Raw genomic sequence first — 19,611 nt, 5'->3', positions numbered from 1 at the left:
TTTGTTTTGTTCTTTCATTCTTAAATATTTTAATTTTTACAGTCACCTTGTAATTTTTTAATGTTTATAACCTCTTAAATATTTTGACTATTTAAATATATTTATTAAGCTAATTATGTAATATATGAATAAGTTGTTCTTGAAATGTTAAATGAGCTTAATTATTTTATTTAAAATTTAATTGAATCTCAAGTCTTTAAAATTTTGAACATTTTTAGTTGAATTTTATTAAATATTTTCGTTTTATTGAATATTCAAAATTTTTATATATGTAATGATAGTAAAACTTATAATATTTTAATTTATGGACTGCTAATTTCAATTTATCATGTTTTTACAATATTTTATGGATATCCAAATGTTTGATTCCGAATTCATTGACTATGATAGATTAACATGGATAACCTATTTTATCAATTTTACAATATTAGGATATTAGTTTCTAGGCTTTATTTTTTATTTTAATTTTCATGTATGTTTTAATTTTTTTTCCACATTTTTCACTTCATTTTATTTTAATTTTCATATTAGGATATTAGAATAGTTTCTAGATTTCCTTGTTTCTATTTTCTTGTTCGGTTTTTGTTTTTTCTTATTTTCTTTTCTATTTTAGGATTAAAGAGTAATCTTTCACATGTCTTTTGTTTTGCATGCAAGTAACAATTCACGAGAAGGTGAGCAATGAAGAGTAACTAAAAACAAAATTTAAGGTTGTTAGATATATTAATAGATTTACAAGCAAATCTAAACATATTTAACTACTGAATGTATTGATACAAGTCTTCAATAACGATGCCAAAACCTTATTGGTGTCTAATTCTAATCCAACAAGTGTATTAGGTTAGTTATAGTGCTCACAAGTGTCATATCTATATGAAATTGTTCAAATATTCAATTAGTATAAATATGTTTATGATTTATTTACGGAAAAATATTTCTTTAACAACTTTTTTTTTTATAATTTTTTTACCACGTGACTTGTGATTGATGTATTTCAAATATAAGAATCAATAAAACACATAGTTTATTATAAAAAATTGTTAAAAACACTTTCATGTTCTTTGAAAACAATTTGCAGCCTTTATTATGTCTTTACATATTGGAGGATGTATGTCTGTGTACAATTACCCACACATACCTTTAGAATCGGTATATGTACCTGGTACAACTTCGTACAAATGCAAGAGATGTCGTTGACATTGTCCTTGTCACTCTCTATTTTTACACTTCGAAAGAAATTGGTACTTCCTCAAAGTCTTCAGCTGCTTTCATTTCCCTTGGACCAAGTTCAGTTAGTGATTATATAGCTACCCATTTCATAATGGACCTTTTCTGGGTTATAATCAGCAGTTTCTACTCCACCTAGCTCTTGTAAAAGCTATGTGAGCATGATAAGGTTGTCTTTCATAGCATAATGTGTTCAGTGGCCTTGTTTAATTAGACAATCCATTTGCCACTATCACTGTGAATAGAAGCATTCTAAAATGTGAATGATGCAGAACCAAGTTCTCATTATCATTGCAGATACAATTTTGAGCAGCAGGAAATTAATTGACCTTTCAAATAACACATCACAGCTCTTCAGGCTGATTATTACATTAAGTATTGTTGACATATTTTCCCTGTACGGAATAGTATGGTTTGGATGCTTTACATATAAATGATCATTGTTTACTAAGTACCTACTTCTCTCTGTGAACAATTAGTTCTCCAAAACCAAATCAAGCATAGAAATATATGTTGCTTCTACCACTTCATCTTATCTTGACCAGCAAAGGGAGAAATTAACTCTTGCAGAATGGATTTTGTTCGAGAGTTACCTACATGAGAAACAGAATTCAATTTGAATTTTCACTGGTACAAATCTCTGATACATAGATATCTAAATAAACTGTGTATGGCTTCTTTTCAGACCTCAAAAACATTACTCATAAAACACTAAATAAGGATATGATACACTTCTCCAATGTTGAACAAAATGGACGGGGCAAAACAAAATTTGCATGCAGTTTACGACCTCTTTTGGAAGTCTTATGATATATCTCGTTGCCTGTTTCTACATGAAGAGCTTTTCTTCTTGAAAAACTATTTTATAGCCATGTAGACTCCAACCTTGGGACACTTTTCTTTGTCTTTCTCATTCAAATTGACCTCTCCTGCCACAGTTATGGAAAACTTCCTTCCGAACTTCTGTTGAATAAGAGCGCCTACCCTGCCATTATTGCTGAGTCGAGCCTTCAACAATGTCCAAGGAAACAATGCATGCTGAGCACCAATCGTTACACCAGTAATCTCATCATCTGCAAGGTCATACTTCACCTCTGCTGCAATTGCAGTCTTGTTCAGGGGGTTCACTTCAAAATAGCAGCAACCTTTCAAAGTTTGGAAATAGTCATGCCTGCATAATTAGCACCCGCCAAACTTCAGCAAGCACAGTCATTTGGTCTGAAGAAAGAAACATAAGAACACTGAGGACAAAACATTAACCCTGCTTAACTCAGTTGAGGACCTGCACATTGCAGAGGTATCTTAAGTTGGAAATATTTCACTTTTATTGTTTTGGAATATCAATTTTATGGTGCTCATCTAAATAAATGTAGTGCATACATGTGCCTAAAGTACAGACGGTAAGTGGTGTTCTTCATTTGCTTTGCCAAACAAGAAATATTTTAAGGTGTTAATACCAAACCTACACTTTAACTTTCACAGTTTTAGATGTATTCTTGAGCTAGAGTACCGATCACAAATTTGATGTTACTGTAGACTTTCTGATAAATTTAGCCTCTGTTGAAGGATACTCACAAGGTCACGGAAGCAACAAGGTAGGGACTGTTGAGGCTCAATCCAGTATTGAGACTGTTAGTTGTCCTTGTTGCTGATATGTCATAGGCAAGATTAGCTCCCAGGGAGAGAATTCTTGTTCCTATAAGACCAGAGAGGTTTGCTACAGGGCTATATCCTTTTCCTTCGTCTCCCAATAATCCAATGCTTGCACTAAACCCACTGAATCTACTCAAGTGTCGAAGTTCCAACTGCAAAAAATCATTTTGATCCCCAAAAGTAGTTAGATGCAATGAAATGAAGACTCAGTTATTGAAGATGAAATTATTTATGGTATGTAGACCAGTAAAATGTAGTTGTACCTTCCCAGAGTCAGGTATGTTACATGCAAAAAGGCCCTTTAGTCCATGCAAAAGTTCTTCTACTCCAACACATACACAATGAAAGACAGTGTAGTCAGATATGAAAATCCATAGCTTTTTCAGGGTTGAGATATTCACATTACATCTTTGAGGAGGTTTTAAAGAAAACCCAAGAGGGTTTGAGCTGATATATATATTACCTTCACAGGATAGATCTAAATTCCAACCGAAGAATCTGTAGTTAAAGTGAATTGGTGTTTGTTGACAGTAGTCCTTATGAAGAACATCTGACATGAGTGCAGAGTGAACATTAATGAAAGATTAAAATGAAAACAAAAAGTAAAAGAATTAGCAGAAAAGAACTGTGTAAAACCTCTGGCCTTCTTTCCAATATCAAAATATAAGCCCGGACCCTGGTTCATTTTGCCATGAAGAATGAATACAAGTCAATTATAGACATTGTTTATTGGGAAGGAAAGGGGTGAAGAGTACGCTTGGTTTCTGCATCAAGCGATGTTTCCTCGTGTGAAAAAGGACAAACATTGGAACACCACATAGCGAAATTTCCATCAATCAAACTGTAACTATCGTTTACAACTGCAGAGAGAAAGGGGATTGAATCTGATTACGTAAGAAATCATCATTGCTTCGATCTTAAGCTCACTTCACTTGTTAGGGTTTTGGTACACTTTTGGAAACATTTATTTAACCCAAAATCATTATTCAAGTTCCGTAACTTCCGTCGCATTTAGAATGGTACAACTCCCTCCCATTTTCAAATTGGAAAATGATACTTGAACAACTATTTTTGACAACATTTAGACACGCGCACACGTGTCAAAATCTGAGTGGTCCAGTTGGAAAAATTAAATGAAAATGGACCACTCAGATTTTGACACGTGTGCGCGTGTCTAAATGTTGTCAAAAATGGTTGTTCAAGTGTCATTTTCCTTTCAAATTTCAATTTTCTCCAAACATTGTAATTCATCACATTTAAGGTACACAATCCGAATATTTTTTGAGAAGCGCATATCATTAACGTAGGAGCAACTTTTTGAATTTTCGTTGGACTACTGTTCCAGTTAGAACTTTTGCCTGAAATTTTTCATATAATAGGAACATACAATTTACTTTCGGTAAAAGCGGAAGTAAGAAATAAATAAGTTACATGTTCGAGTCATTCATCAAGAAAACAAAAAGAAAAAATGTTTTTTTTAATCAACCAAATACAAATATTGTAGTAAAATAAAAGTGACATGGAAAATACCACCACACAAACACAACCACAAATAAAAAGAGCTATACAAAACACCAAAACAATTAAATTAACTAATAGATAAAAAAGAAACAAGATGGTGAAATGAAAATCAAATAAAAAATTAGTGTAACAAGTGGATAATAATAAGGGTAGACTACTAAGTCGAGTTTGGATCTAACATAATCAATTAAAACTAATCTAAATTTAACATTTTAAATTTCATTCCGATCATTTAATTTATTATATTACTGAGATATGAATAATTTCAAATGCAATTAAATACAGTCAAATTATTCAAATTTAATTTGTTAGATTATGTCTTCTTCCGAGTAACTTCTACTACTGGTGTGGGAAGAACTATTCGTGCTAGGAAGTTGTCTCCTAAGTACCTCGGTTCTTATCAGATCCTGAGAAGTATAGGATCAGTTGCCTATGAGATAGCCATGCCACCCCAGCTTGCAAACCTTCATCCAGTGTTCCATGTCTCACAGCTTAGTAAGTATGTACCTGATCCGTCTCATGTACTAGAAGCCGAGAATGTTCAAGTTAGGGAAGATCTGTATGTGGAGGTGCAACCTATCAAAATCGTGGAGAGCCAAAACAAGCAACTTAGAGGAAAAACCATCAGTCTAGTCAAAGTCGTCTGGGATAGTAGGACCAGTGACTCTACCTAGGAGTTAGAGGAAGTCATGAGGGAATCTTATCCTCACTTGTTCTCCGGTAAGTCTAATTTTCGAGGTCAAAAATTTTTTATGTGCGGGAGAATGTGAAGGCCTGAAAAATAGAGTTTGAAAGAGCAAAAAGGTTATTAAGTTAATAGGACCAGACTTTAAAAAGCCCATTTAAAACATCCTCGTCCATTAGCTTAAGCATTCTGTCTCTCTCTAAAACTCAGTTTTAGATTTTCTCTACCTTCTCTCTACCACAACTCTATCTTCTCTCTACCAAATCTCTTCTCTGAATCGTTTAATATCTAATCAGGTACCGCCAAAACGTCCGCAACGTAGTGGGCTTCAAAACTAACCGATTCATTTCGGGTTCTAAGCTGGTAAGTCCCTCCATGCAACCTCTTCTTCGTTCTTGAACTAGGACATACATTTTGCTGGTTGCACGTGCCTGAAGCTTTCTCCTTTTCCATTTTTTCCACTCGATTCTAGCTCTAAGAGCTGTTTCCATCACCATTTTGATGGGTTGTAGGGTTTTATTGAGTTCTTGCGGTGAAGGAACTGTTGGTGTGTTCTTGCGAGCTATCCAGTCAAGTTACTCTAAGGTAAGGGGAGCTAGAATACTTCTTTAAATTGCTTGCATGAAGTGTATGTATATTGGATTCTGAATTGGTGTACTGTTTGGAGTTGTATTTTGCTTTTGAGTATGTTGTATTGTATGTGTTGATATGTGAAATCCATGAAATTGTGTTGAGCTGTTTGGAATTGATTTGGATGGGTTTGAATTGCTATAATTGACCAATTGGAAGTGATTTAAGTTTAAAATCTGGTATATTTTTGGTTGGATAGAAATTTGGAGTTTTGTGGTATTTAGGTCACTTTAAGAGTAAGTGAGGTAGTGATTTTGGGCATTTGGGGTCTAAAGCGCAACTAGGCTGTTGGGGCAGTCTTAGCCACTGTAATGTGACTTGTTTGAGTCACTAAATTGATCAAACTAGATGCAAAGCCGTGGGATTGGGTTTTGGGTCCCTAGGTTGGGAAAATTGATGTTTTAGAGTTGATTTTGAGTTTTAATCACTTTAGAATGGTAGTAGGAATGTTTAGAATCATTTAGATAAGTTTAATTAAGTATAAAACAAGAATTAAGGGTGTTAGAAGTTAGTAAAAATTGTTAGAAATGGTCATGTTGGATTATGCTCATAATTATGCAGAGTTCTGCAGAATTCTGCAGAACGCTGCAGTTGACCGTTCGGTTTTGTGCTGTTCTCGGTCATAACTAGGTTGGTCTCTTTTGAGTCTTACTAGTTCATGATCGTTCGGTCTCTTAATGAGTGTTCGGTTTTGTACTGGCACTCGGTCTCAAGGCTCTAAGTGTTCGGTCAAGGCTCTAAGTGTTCGGCCAAGGCTCTAAGTGTTCGGCCAAGGCTCTAAGTGTTCGGCCAAGGCTCTAAGTGTTCGGCCAAGGCTATAAGTGTTCGACCAAAGCTTTAAGTGCTCAGCCAAAGCTCTAAGTGCTTGGCCAAAGCTCTAAGTGTTCGGCCAACGCTCTAAGTGCTCGGCCAAAGCTCATAGCGTTCGGCCAAAGCTCCTAGCGTTCGGTTTCTCTTCGTGGTCAGTCCTAAACAGTGTTCGGCCACTTCTTCAAGCTTATCTTTTATGGACCGTTCAGTCCTGTCCATTGGGAAGTGAGATATTGTTCGGTCTCCACCATTTATAGGGTGTTCGGTCTTGCTCATAATGTGTTGATGTTTTCTGTTTGGCCGTCATTTCTATTTATTCCAGTATGCTATTTTGATTAATTGTTCCAGTTGCTTTAAGGGCTTATGTGTGCATTATCGTGTTGGTGTTAAAGTTGAAAGCATTAATATTGGACGTAATTCCATGATCCTCAAGGGGGGATACATGGTGGTGCCCTTTCAGTGTGTTTAGAATGATTTGCATGGTAGCTCAGTCTTGGGGGTTTTACTGACGCTCTAATGGTCTTTCATTCTTAAGTAGAGAGGATTGATCCATGTGGTGAGGAGTAGCAGGAGGTCCTAGTCTTGGGTGCTTCCAGTATGGCCCAAGGTGAGTGATAACAGACTAATCTCGTGAGTGTGGTAAGGTGAAACTCATTGGCAATGTCTTTGCAAAGCAGTAGAAGCCACCACGAGTGCATAACCCGCCATATCTTGGCAATCATTCTAAGTCCGGACGAGTCAAGTTTAAGTGCCACAAGTCATGTTTGTATAGTATAGTATATCTGTCTTTACTTGCATGTTGCCTATGACTGTTATAACATGATTTTTATATCTAGCTCACCCTTGCTTGTGCGTTTGTGTTTGCTTGGGTATGCTTTCTTTTGCAATGATCATCCACTTGGATGTGAGCAGAGATGGATGAGGTGCCTCTAGAGCAGGCTTTGGAGGAAGATGATGTTGCTGCTTAGTCTCTTTAGTATTCTATCAGTTATTCCTTATCTTTTGAAATACTCTATTATGTTTAAGTTTTAGATTAGAACTCAATTTGGGATGACTGTAAGCTTAAAACTTTATTTACAGTCTACTCTAACTGTTCTCTTTTATATAAATGTGGACTTACTATATGATTCTATATAATTTGGGATATTACACTTTAATTTCTAAAGAAATATATTTTTTTATACTAATAAAAATTACAATACATTATTTGAATAAAATAACACAAAGAATAAAGTTTAAACTATAATAATAATTGAAAATTAACATATATCTTTCGTTTTTGAACATCAATATACGTTTGAATGGTGATAAACAAGACTCTTAAATCATTATATTATAACAAATGGAATCTTTTAATACTATAGTGATAGAATTACAATAATGAATTCGAAAATAAAAATAATTATATTAAAAATATCAAAAAAGTATTCACATGATAAAAATAAACAATAAATAAAAAAATTAATCAGAAGTATAAGTAATAAAATGTGTCTTAGAAATAATTTGATGTATCCTTCAATGAAATCACACAAAGAAAAATAAATATATAATTAAAAGTGTAATAAGATGAAAAATATCTTAAAGATTTAAATTTTTTTTAAAATATCAAACTAATCAAACTAATAAAAGATAATGAGAAAAAGTGTGTAACTAAAAAAAAGAAATATAAAACTAAAAATTAAGAATATATATATAATCTACCTAATTGAAAAAAATTGAATTTTATCCTAATCATACGTAATCAATATGATAATTTTTTTTGTCAAAAGAACGAATTCAGACAATACTAAGGAGCTTATTTGTCATCTCTTGTTAAGGAACCATAATAGGATTCGAAATAAGCTTCTAACTGTAAAGAGTTTCAATTACTAACAATCAACTCAATAACAAACATAACACAAGAATCTCAGCCTTCAAATTTGCTTGAATACCAAGATAAGATAAAAAAATATTTTGCTTATTACTTGTAAAATGCCTGCAAAAGATTACCATAAATAGTCCGTTCCACTTTGCATTATCATAATCAATAGTAGGAGATTTCTAAACAACCATCACAATTTTAGGAGCTTTCCGAGCATGAATATTAACATTAAAAGTCTTTCAATATTACAAACTCTTCAATATTATTCTCTATCACATCTTTAAATATATATATATAATGAAATTCTTTATAAAGATGATATTAATAGGGTTATAAAAGTTTTAGAATTTCTCATTTTCCAAACACCATATATATATATATATATATATATATATATATATATATATATATATATATATATATATATATATATATATATATATATATATATATATATATATATATATATATATATATATATATATATATATATATATATATATATATATATATATATATATATATATATTTAAGAATACACGTATATCAGTTTTATATTTAGAATATTATTACAATAACGTGTTTCCAAATGTATAGTCTACGATCTCTTATCATAATCTTGTCATTAATCTATTTCCTTGATTATAGCCTAGGATCTCTCTTGTAATAGTTATATATGGTCCTTTTCATGCTAATGGAAACAACACGAAATTAGTTTCCTTCATTTTTAATAGAAAAATATCATTTTCAAGATAAGAAATAAGCATTTGCGGAAGCAAATTAATCAATTAACTTCCACTAAAATTAAACATGAATACAAGAAAGTGAAATAACAGGTTTTTGCACGAGAATGGGCAAATTCGCCTACTATATTACCAAAATAGGCAAAGTCAAACAAATTTACGTAAATGGGGAAGTCGTGGGGGCCCAAACGACTTCAAATGAAGAAGTCGTGCCCCCCTGCACGACTTCACACTGTAGATTACTACAGTGCTGAAGTCGTGCACCCCAAAAACGACTTCAGAGGACTGTAATCGATTACAGTGTGCTGGTAATCGATTACAACGTGTTGAAATCGTGGTCACCCAGCACGACTTCAACTTGAATGGGAAAAATGCACTGGTAATCGATTACGGCAGGTGTGTAATCGATTACCAGGTTGTTTTTTATGGAAGATTGACACTGGTAAGCGATTACAGGGTCGTGGTAATCGATTACCAGTGTGTTTTTGGTTGATTTATGAAATTTTGTATTGTAATTGTGGTGGATATTTTGAAGTTTATTAAGTGTGTTGATATGAAGTTGTGTAAGCACGCATCGTTGTTGATTACATTGTGATGTATTGTTTTGTATAGGAAGAGTATATCATTTGATTTAATAAAAATAAGAGAATATCATAATATGAAAAGACAAAGTATTTTATTGAATGAAAAGTGCATTACATAAAGAAGAACAACCTAAAATGTAAAGAAAATGACAGTAGAAATTGAAAGGCATCTAGGAAGATGATCCACCGTGTGGACCAAAATGACGACGCAGATACTGGATGTCGTGCTCCACATTTTCAACTCTAGCATCAATAGTATCGAACCGGTCACCCATATTCAGCTCCAATTGTTCAAATCTTGCATTCATCGTTTCATTAAGTGTATTGAAGCTGTCGCCAACAAATGTTCGGAGATCGTTTATCCCCGTCATGACTTCATCAAATCGACTACGAGGAGGTGGTGGTGGTGGTATGTATAGTTCAGGAGGTGGGTCACGCTGACGTTGAGGTGGAGGAGGAGAATTTCTGTGCACCCATCTGTTGTCAGCATTCTGGATGAGTCCAAATGATTGTATGACTGCTCCTGATATCATCCAATGCCTAGTTGGTGGCACCGATATTTCATCCTCCAGTGGAACTTGAAAATGTTCCAAGATGCGGGTGACCAATGTTGGATATGGAAGTGGAGCACCGTCCCTCAAACCCTTCTTCATCCTATGTCGGATTAGATGGGTCCAGTTGATCTGCTTTGCCGTCATTATAACCCACATAATCAGAATATCTTCCTCGGTTGCCTGTGCAAAGTTAGAAACACGAGGAAACAAAACACGACATATAGTATAATGTAAGACTCTAGCCTCAGCTGTCATATTCCCGGCTAGAAATCTAGTGGTGGGGCGATTGTGTGGCAAACAAAATAATTGTCTGGCTGCGTTCATATTAAAATCATTTGCCCAATCCTCACATAATTTCCCTTCAAAGGGCAACCCAACAGAGGGAAGATTGGCTATAGCAGCGAAAATGCTGGGTTTGATAATAATTTGGACATTGTTGACCTCACTTTTCATTGTGCCATTTTCAGCAAATTTTAGGTTACTATAAAATAGACGCACCAAATGAGGATTATATGCACTAAAATCGCAGCAAAATTCATCCAATCCCAAATTTTGAAGCATCCGAAAAAATTCAAAATCATGGCTCTCAAAATACTGCTCATCTAGATATTTTGGCTCAATGATTGGGCGGTCTTTGTATAGTGATAAATACCTTTGGGCTTGTGCAGGAGTTGAAAACTGAACATTGTAGTGTTCAGCGGTGGGTGACGGCGGTGGTGAGGGTGGCGGAGAGTTTTGTGGCGGTGAAGGTTGACGGCGGCGACGTCCCCCACCTGTAGAAGATGATCCCCTTACTCTTTGCCTTTTCGAAGATTCCGCCATTTGAAAATCCAATCGGTGCAAAGTGAAGAGAATTGAAAGGGGAGTGGAGTTATGGTGTTTTAGAGTGAAAAAGGTGGAAGATTAGGTGATTTTTGGAGGTTGGAGAGGGTGGAAGAACCCTTGGTGGCGCTGCAGCTGGAGTGGTAGGGGTGGTTGTGCGTGAGGAGAGAGAAAAAGTTGAATATATAGAGTAGGGTTCGTCGCGTAATCGATTACAGGTTTGATGTAATCGATTACACGAGCCCTCTGGTAATCGATTACGAAAACCATGTAATCGATTACCAGTCAGTCTGGTGTGGCCCAGTGTGGAAAATCCTGGAAGTCGTATCATGGAAATGTGGTAATCGATTACGGACAGAATGTAATCGATTACCAGTGTGGCTTGTTATGCCTAGTTCAAAAAATCCTGCAACTTCTAACACTGGTGGACTAGTAATCTATTACGAAAGACCTGTAATCGATTACCAGTCATTCTTGTGTGTGGATTTAGATAATTTTTGACCTGTTACGTTAAATTAGTTATTGAATGCATTATGTATTAAAATTGGTTTGTATATAAAGTTTAGTTGAATAAGGTAATATGACGATAATAGTTTATGATGATAAAACTGTTTTTTAATTACTTTAAGAGAAGTAAACAAATTACATGTTTATAAATAAAGAAGGCAAGCATTCTATCTATGTCTTTATAATTTAATTAATTTACAAACTATTTTATAATTACATGTTTAGATTCCCTTTTTTAAAAACATCCATTATGTGTATTTATAATTTAATTAATTTACAAACTATTTTATTCTTATAATTTAATGTATTTATAAAGTATTTTATGAATGACGGTGTAGGGAAGCTATCAAAGTGACACTGCTTTACGGATACCTATATTCATATCACTTTACAGGAAACGAATAGATGTTATACTATTGGTACCTTCTAATTACATCAAACTCTATGTCTAGATGACAGTGTCCAGTGCTATATTCACAGTCCAGCAAATATTGTTGACTACTTTGAATTTTACATCATAACACACACTGATGCTTGTGAATGTATTATACGCTATATAAGAAGTCTATCTTCACATTCACTCTCCACGCCCAAAACCTCTTCCACTAGAGCTTGCTAACCAAAGTCTTCCGAATATTTCCTAAAAAATGGCATCATGGAACTTGCCATCATCTTCATCATCGCAGCTCATTGATGAAGAACCTTTAATATTGGACAACGTTGATGACAACATAATCGAAGATGACAACAACGACGACGGCCACATAGCACAATCATCTGCACAAGTAATTCCAGAGTTGATTCAAGGTATGCAGTTCCAGTCAAAGGAGGAAACTATTCTTGCAATCAAACATTATCACATAACAAACGGTTACAAATACACCGTCGTTGAGTCCAAACCCAACATTTATGTTATTCGTTGTCTGGAATATCACAACGGTTGTCAATGGCGTCTTAGGGCAGCTTATAGCAAAGTCCGTAAATATTGGGAAATCAAAAATATAGACGGACAACATTCGTGTTTCTCAACAATACTATCTCAAGATCATACGAATCTTGATAGTACTCACATTGCCACGATCATATCCAATTCAATCCGGACAAACCCATCCATTCCTGTCAAGAGTTTGATTGCCGATATTAAGGGTCGATTCGGATATTCTGTGTCGTACAGAAAAGCTTGGATCGCTAAACAGAAGGCTCTTGCTATGGAGTTTGGAGACTGGGAGGACTCTTATAACCACATGCCCAGGTGGTTGCATGCCGTCAAGGAAGCAAACCCAGGTACAATTTTTCAATGCACTGGTTCTCCTGTGAATATTGATGGAGATACCGACGATAATTGCTATATTATGGAAAGAGTTTTCTGGTCTTTCGGTCCTTGCATAGAAGGATTCAAGTACTGTAAACCCATTCTCCAAGTTGATGGCACATTTCTCACGGGTAAATATCATGGAACTTTGCTAACCGCCATAGGTCAAGATGGCAATAGAAATATTTTTCCCCTGGCCTTTGCCATTGTAGAAGGTGAGACAAAGGAGGCCTTGATATGGTTCTTTCAACTACTTCGAGAACATATTTGTCATCAACAAAATATTTGCATCATCATTGACAGAGGAAAGGGTATATTGTCCGCCTTAAGATCAGATGAAGTTGGTTGGGAACAAGATGGTTTGAACTCTGTTTATTGCATACGTCATCTAGCATCCAACTTCAACACCAAATTCAAAAATCACGACCTAAAAAAATAATTCATCAATTTAGGTATTCATACAAAAATTCCTCTAACACTTATATACTTTTATAATTTTGTTAACATTATTATTCTTTAATTTATTTTTTTTATTACCTTATTACAGCTTACGAGGTGAAGCAACCAACTGTCACAGCAAAACTTGCTGCTTTGAGAAACCAATACCCACAACAAGTTCAATGGATAGATAAAATTCCATTACAAAAGTGGTCTCAGACTTTTGATGGAGGGAGAAGATATGGACATATGACGACTAATCTTGCTGAGTGCACCAACTCCATTTTAAAGGGAGCATGTTCATTACCAATATGTGCTCTCATCAGAACAACATTTGAGAGGACACAATCATGGTTTGTTGAACGCGGATTAAAGGCCAACTCTATGATACAAGCAGGACACCAATATCCTGAACAGATCGCCGACATCATTAGGAAAAATCAACAACAATCCGCATATTGTCATGTTCATCGCTACAATCGTGAAAATTCTGAATTTGATGTTCAAGAAATTTCAACACCTCACCACTACCGCCCAGTTCCACTTTCGTACAAGGTCAGTCTAAATGAATGGTGGTGTGATTGTGGACACTTCCAAGCTACTCGTCTCCCATGTCATCATGTCATTGCTGTTTGTGCATTTTCGCATATCCCCCTAACCCAAGTAATCGATCCAGTATACAGTCTTCACAACATTTTCAAGGCATACGAAGTACAATTTCACCCAATCCAAAATGAAGACTATTGGTCTCTGTATACAGGTCCAAACTTCATACCAGATCCTAAAATGCGACGCAAGGCATCCGGAAGACCATCTACAAATAGGCTTCATAATGAAATGGATCAATCCAATCCAGATAAGCCAAAAAAATGCTCTTACTGCCGCAACGAAGGTCATCATAGGGGAAATTGTCCTTTTCGCCAATAGTTTTTTCTTAATGTTACCAAATTGTAATCAAATCCATTACTCATATATTACTATAAATATTTCCTAGATATATTTATTTACTCTTTTCCTATAACATAACCAATACATAACATATGTCAAATACAAAATCATTTTCATAAACCAAACAAAAACCCACTGGTAATCGATTACACAAACCCTGTAATCGATTACCAGAGTGCTTCTTCCTACAAAACCAACCTGGTAATCGATTACTCACATGCCGTAATCGATTACCAGTACGTTTTCTGTCTACACATTTCAAAATCTGCAGGGTCTCCATTTCAACACTGTGTAATCGATTACAATTTCATTGTAATCGATTACAAGCCCCAGAAGTCGTTTTTAGGGTGCACGACTTCAACACTGTAGCTATGAACAGTGTGAAGTCGTGCAGGGGGGCACGACTTCTTCTTTTGAAGTCGTTTTTACCCCCCACGACTTCACTTTTGGTCAATTTTTGCCTAGTTCCGTAATAAATTGCTCATTTTTGCCTACTTTGGTGAAAAAGCCGAAATAACAATAGGTTTAAACTCTCTCTCTTATTTTTATGACAATCTCAAGTGAGCCCTCGTATATATGTTTACAAAATATCCCAATTGAATTTAAACTCTCGGTTGGTTCTCTAGATCTATCTATCTATCTGTTCTTCCTAGCACAAAATCGAGATCTGGGTTTCCATTTCAATTTCCCTGCAAACAAACAAATCCATTCATTGTCTGTGTCTTTCGTTTGAATACCACTAAACAACACAATGTTCATGATGTTGTTTTTCTGTTAATGAAAATTTATTTCTCAGTGTACACAGAAGGTTGTGGTCACTGTTGGAAGCCACCTGTGTGATTGGTTATTTTATTTCCATTGACCACTTATTTCTCAGTTTTTGGACTTAAGAATTGGAAGAGAAGAACCAAACCAAATTCAGAAAGGAAAAACAATACAAGGATCAGGGCATGACAAACGTTGTTGAAACTACCTCCACATATTAAGAGTGCAACTCCATAGACACTCACACAAACAGGCAAGAGTCATACATTAACGTTGTTGATTATAAAACTGACATATAAAGTAGAAAATAGTAAAAAAAAAGTAGTATTTAGGTGACAAGAAAAAATGAATATGATATGGCAGGACAGTGATTATTGACAGAGAAATGTCTTGAGAGAAAACATTGTATGTCATAGGATTCATTCTTGCATCACTCTGGTTTGTGCCTTTTCACACTCTCACTTTCGTTTAAAAACCTTCATCATACTCAGTAGTAGTAATACATAGAATTACTGATACTCATTCTCTCTTGGGAATTTCTCAAACCACACAATCTTTTTTCCATTTTCAGATGGAGTTGGCTTTGAGCTTAGGCCACACAAACAATGCTTCAACGGGGTTTTCCGCGGCACTGCCTCACGACACAAGAGCTTCCTCAGATCCACTCCTTCAGCTCCACCACCTTCTTCCTTCAACACTAGTTCTTCCTTCTCCAGTTTCCTCATGAAACGGACGACGATGCTGCAGTTTCATCCCCCAACAACAGTGCAGTGTCGTGTTTTTGCATAAATAGTAGAAAGTTTTTGAGGGTGACAGCGAATAAGACGAAAATGGATCAACAAGGAAGAAACTCAGACTCTCCAAAACACAATCAGCTTTTCTAGAAGACAGTTTCAAAGAACACACCACTCTCAAATCCCCCAACCCCCTCCCCATCCTTTTTTTTTATCTGATTCCATAATTTTTCTATTTTTTTTAATTTATTAAATTTAATGTCATCACTGACATCATATTTTTTAATAAAATATTCACCTCAACACATTTTAAGACTCTTTGTGATAACTTAAATAAAATTGAGTTCAATTTTACAAATATTTAAATCCAATTAAGATATTTTACAAATATATAAACGCAATTGAGACAGTTAGAAATATGAAAATTCCCTTGAGATTCCTATATAAATACGATCCGAAGATTTAAATCATAAAAATAAAAAAATGTCTACCATCAGTCAAACATCAAAACAATAATATTTTTAAATTTAAAGAATAAAAAAAAACAAAACCTTAAATAGAACAACACTTGACCGAACCTTAAAATACGTTAAATCAATAATACTTTAAATATACTTCCACCATGAGAATGACATCAAAGCTCTTGGATTTATATTTATTTGCTTGAATGATGAAGACAAATACAAAGATAATTTTAAATGACATAAATTATCATTGTGAAAAGACAAGATGAAAGACTTGTTTGTAAATAATTTGCATATTTCCATCTTTACTACACAAAAGTTGAATTTTATGTTTAATAAAGAATAAGACTTTGGACACTATGTGTATGATTTTATTTGACAATATATAAAAATATTGATTATAACACATTGCTAAAATTATGAGAGAAAATTGAATACTTATATGTTTCTAAGTCAGACAATAATAGAAAATTTTTTAAGTTAAAAATATTGGTATTCTTTTTCGAAATTATGGTATCACTATTGTTACTCTTTATAGATTCTTGCAATGTATTATTTTTGCTGTATACTTTTGTATTTTTGGTTGTAGGATTGTTCTCCATCAATAATGAATACTGTACATTCTCAAAAATGTAAATTCTAAAAAAAATCATCCTAGATTGAATTAAGCTTGAATGTTTTTTAGATTTTTAAAAGTTTTGAAAATATATATTAAAAATATAAGAGATACATTTTATATAAAGGAGTTTCTTATTTTATTTTATTCATGCACTTTATATCTATAGCAAAATATGATAAAATATTAAATATTTATAATATCTTAATTTTGATTTCCTAAATTTAAATAATAACTAAATATACTTTTATTTTAAAATAAGATTTTTGTCAAAATTAATTTAAATAAAAAATATTAAATAAATATAATCAACACATATAATTATAAAAAGTATAAAATACACGCATTATTGATTATATAATATATCAACGTGATAACACATATTCTTTCTTGTGCATACAGATTAGGGTTTAGGAACTTGACTTATGGTTCATTCCATGAATGGAACTTATGAGAAACATACAAACCAAAGGAAAAAGCGAAAATAGCAGCTGTAACAACTCCCTTGTTTCTCATCAGAACCTCCACTGCAGATCTTGATATGTGTTTTTGCCCCCTCTTCCTTGTTATGTTCTGAGAATCATCTATGTTATGTCTTCTTTCTTCATTCTCGCCGTCCTCGTGGTGTGGAGTGTCATATCTGTGAGCAACATAATCGTCGTTAACAGCATCGTGTTCCTCAGTTTCAGTTTCTTCAGCCCTTTCAAAATGGGCATTTGAAGCTTTCTCAATGCCACTTTCTCTGTGCTCTTGTGAAGCTCGCTTGGGAACGTTCACGTAAAGGATTTCACTATCAAAGTTTCCAGATATGTTCTCCAACTCTCCATCTGCTGGCGCTGCAAATTTCAGCTCAAAGTGAACACGTTTCTCTTCATTTGTATACCTTTCGCCTTTCACAATTATGTGGCCACCGGAGCTATCAACTTGAAGACTCACCTCCTCCTTCTTGAAGTCTGAAATAACATCGAAAATACAACAGTTATTATTTTAACAAACACCCCATTATTCTTAAGGGTTTTTATTTCTCCGGTGATTATTTTTTTCTATATAATAGACTTTAAGTTAACACAATTTTATAAAACTGAGTTTAACAAGTTTGTAAAATTAAGATCGGTACACATTTAATAAATAATATAAATTTTTTATACTATATTAAAATGTGAGTCGTATGATGCTCGCTCACTTTTTTTATAATTGACCTTTCGTTTAACGTTTACAAAGAAAAGTTGAAAAAAAATTTCAATCCAAAGGAATGTTGCCACAGTCAACCACTCGGTCAACATTTCCATAGTTGATCGATTAGTAATTATAGGTTAAGACCAACACCGAATAACGTTAAAAAGACTAAAAAAAAGTATGAAAAAGAATAATTCTTAACTCCAGATCCGAAATAAAATGTAAATTCAAACATACAAAATCACTTTATATACAAGGTTTAGATTTACACCTATTTAAATATTTTAAATTAATTTTTTTAGTCTATATGAAAATTTGTATAATATATAAAAAAATATGTTAATTTGGTTGGTAAGTGTATGTATCTAATTAGAAAATAGAGGCAATATAAAATGATTGAGTTGTTTAAATACCGGGAAGATCTACGAGAAGAAAATGGCCTGAATGATCTTCTGTCCATCCTGAATTAGGTACGATTTCTTCAACCTCTGGTGCTTGTGATGATGAATTTGTTCCAACCCGTCTTGAGCTTCTACTTGTCTCAGTGGCCATTGAGAATGAGTTTAAATCTTCAAATTCCAATGATGTTTGTGTCTCAAAGATGTGACAGCGATTTTGTTGGAAAGCCAGAGGAAAGTAAATGTTCTTATACGATTATTAGCAATTCCCTGATATTACGAAATAGGATGGCTGGCTTGCATGCTTCAACATTCTTATTCCATGCTTCTGCCGCAAAACATTGTAATGTAACCTAAGTAGGTATTCTCACTATGCAAAAGCAATACCTTGCTTCGTTTATTATAACTCATAATATTTAATGTTCAATCCAATTTTACATTTCCAATAAACCTCTTTTTTAAGAATATAAGGTAAGTTACAAGTTTTAAGTTGAATACAAATAAGATAAACAATATATATAAGAAGATTCACAAAATTATTGTCGTAAAATCTTAAATGGAAAGTAATATCTTACTTTTTATATGGATTTGTTCATTTTAATGTTGAATTATTCTGATCTTTTATATAAACTTATTCCTAACCTGGTGAATCTCTCCTATGTCTCTCATAATAAAAATACCTACATTAAAAATATACAAGTTAAGACATTATTTATACTGCATATTTAAATTCTTTGTATTTGTATTTTAAGTTTATATATATATATATATATATATATATATATATATATATATATATATATATATATATATAAAAATAGGTGATAAAATGAAATATAAGAAATGTTGGTAATGATAAAACAAATAGTATGTCCTACAGTATAATTTATTATTTCTTAAAATTGCTTTTGAATGACAAAATATAAAATTACCTTCTTCTCCTCTCGTTCTTATAATGTAAACGATGATCAATACTATTAATGTTTAAAAAGCGACAAAAACACAAGAATTGTACAATTTTTCACATAAATTACCGAAATAGATAACTTTTTAAAAAATTATAAAAGTAGAGCAACTTAACACGACTTCATTTTACAAAAAAGTCAACTAATTTGACATATTTTTTGATTCACTAAAATGAAGTTGTACTTGCATGGTACTAC

The 19,611-nt window shown here is 33.6% G+C and overlaps 4 protein-coding genes across 7 annotated transcripts; 2 read left to right on the top strand and 2 right to left on the bottom strand.

Moving 5' to 3' along the window:
* Positions 1–1,525: 1,525 nt before the first annotated feature.
* Positions 1,526–3,842, bottom strand: LOC124838101 (mitochondrial outer membrane protein porin 1-like). 4 transcript variants are annotated; one of them, XR_015784505.1, is made up of 6 exons: positions 3,517–3,842; positions 3,344–3,430; positions 3,144–3,202; positions 2,803–3,032; positions 1,915–2,398; positions 1,526–1,820 (listed from the first exon to the last, which is right to left on the bottom strand). XR_015784505.1 is itself a non-coding variant. In XM_088107898.1 (6 exons), exons 1-6 carry the CDS (start codon positions 3,563–3,565, stop codon positions 1,785–1,787), a joined length of 747 nt encoding a protein of 248 aa, XP_087964024.1. In that variant the 5' UTR covers positions 3,566–3,842; the 3' UTR covers positions 1,526–1,784. The 4 variants fall into 4 exon arrangements, 2 of the variants coding, with proteins under 2 accessions (XP_087964024.1, XP_047169576.1); XR_007028810.2 differs by having other exon boundaries at positions 2,018–2,398; XM_088107898.1 differs by having other exon boundaries at positions 2,113–2,398.
* An 828-nt stretch (positions 3,843–4,670) lies between these two features.
* LOC124838100 (uncharacterized) lies at positions 4,671–5,075 on the top strand. Its single transcript, XM_047313619.1, has one exon. It carries the CDS (start codon positions 4,671–4,673, stop codon positions 5,073–5,075), a length of 405 nt encoding a protein of 134 aa, XP_047169575.1.
* A 7,169-nt stretch (positions 5,076–12,244) lies between these two features.
* On the top strand, positions 12,245–14,274 carry LOC148203447 (uncharacterized). Its single transcript, XM_088107605.1, has 2 exons — positions 12,245–13,268; positions 13,457–14,274. Exons 1-2 carry the CDS (start codon positions 12,245–12,247, stop codon positions 14,272–14,274), a joined length of 1,842 nt encoding a protein of 613 aa, XP_087963731.1.
* A 2,927-nt stretch (positions 14,275–17,201) lies between these two features.
* Positions 17,202–18,664, bottom strand: LOC124838102 (uncharacterized). The gene is made up of 2 exons (XM_047313621.2): positions 18,464–18,664; positions 17,202–17,827 (listed from the first exon to the last, which is right to left on the bottom strand). The coding sequence occupies exons 1-2, from the start codon at positions 18,600–18,602 to the stop codon at positions 17,298–17,300; spliced, it is 669 nt and encodes a 222-aa protein (XP_047169577.1). The 5' UTR covers positions 18,603–18,664; the 3' UTR covers positions 17,202–17,297.
* Between the last annotated feature and the right edge of the window lie 947 nt (positions 18,665–19,611).

The sequence above is a fragment of the Vigna umbellata genome, chromosome 2 (genome assembly GCF_029865625.1).
Source record: "Vigna umbellata cultivar VRB3 chromosome 2, Vumbellata_1.0, whole genome shotgun sequence".
NCBI classification, from domain to species: Eukaryota; Viridiplantae; Streptophyta; class Magnoliopsida; order Fabales; family Fabaceae; genus Vigna; species Vigna umbellata.
The sequence above is the reverse complement of the archived record's forward strand: the minus strand, read 5'-3'. Positions and strand labels throughout refer to the sequence as shown.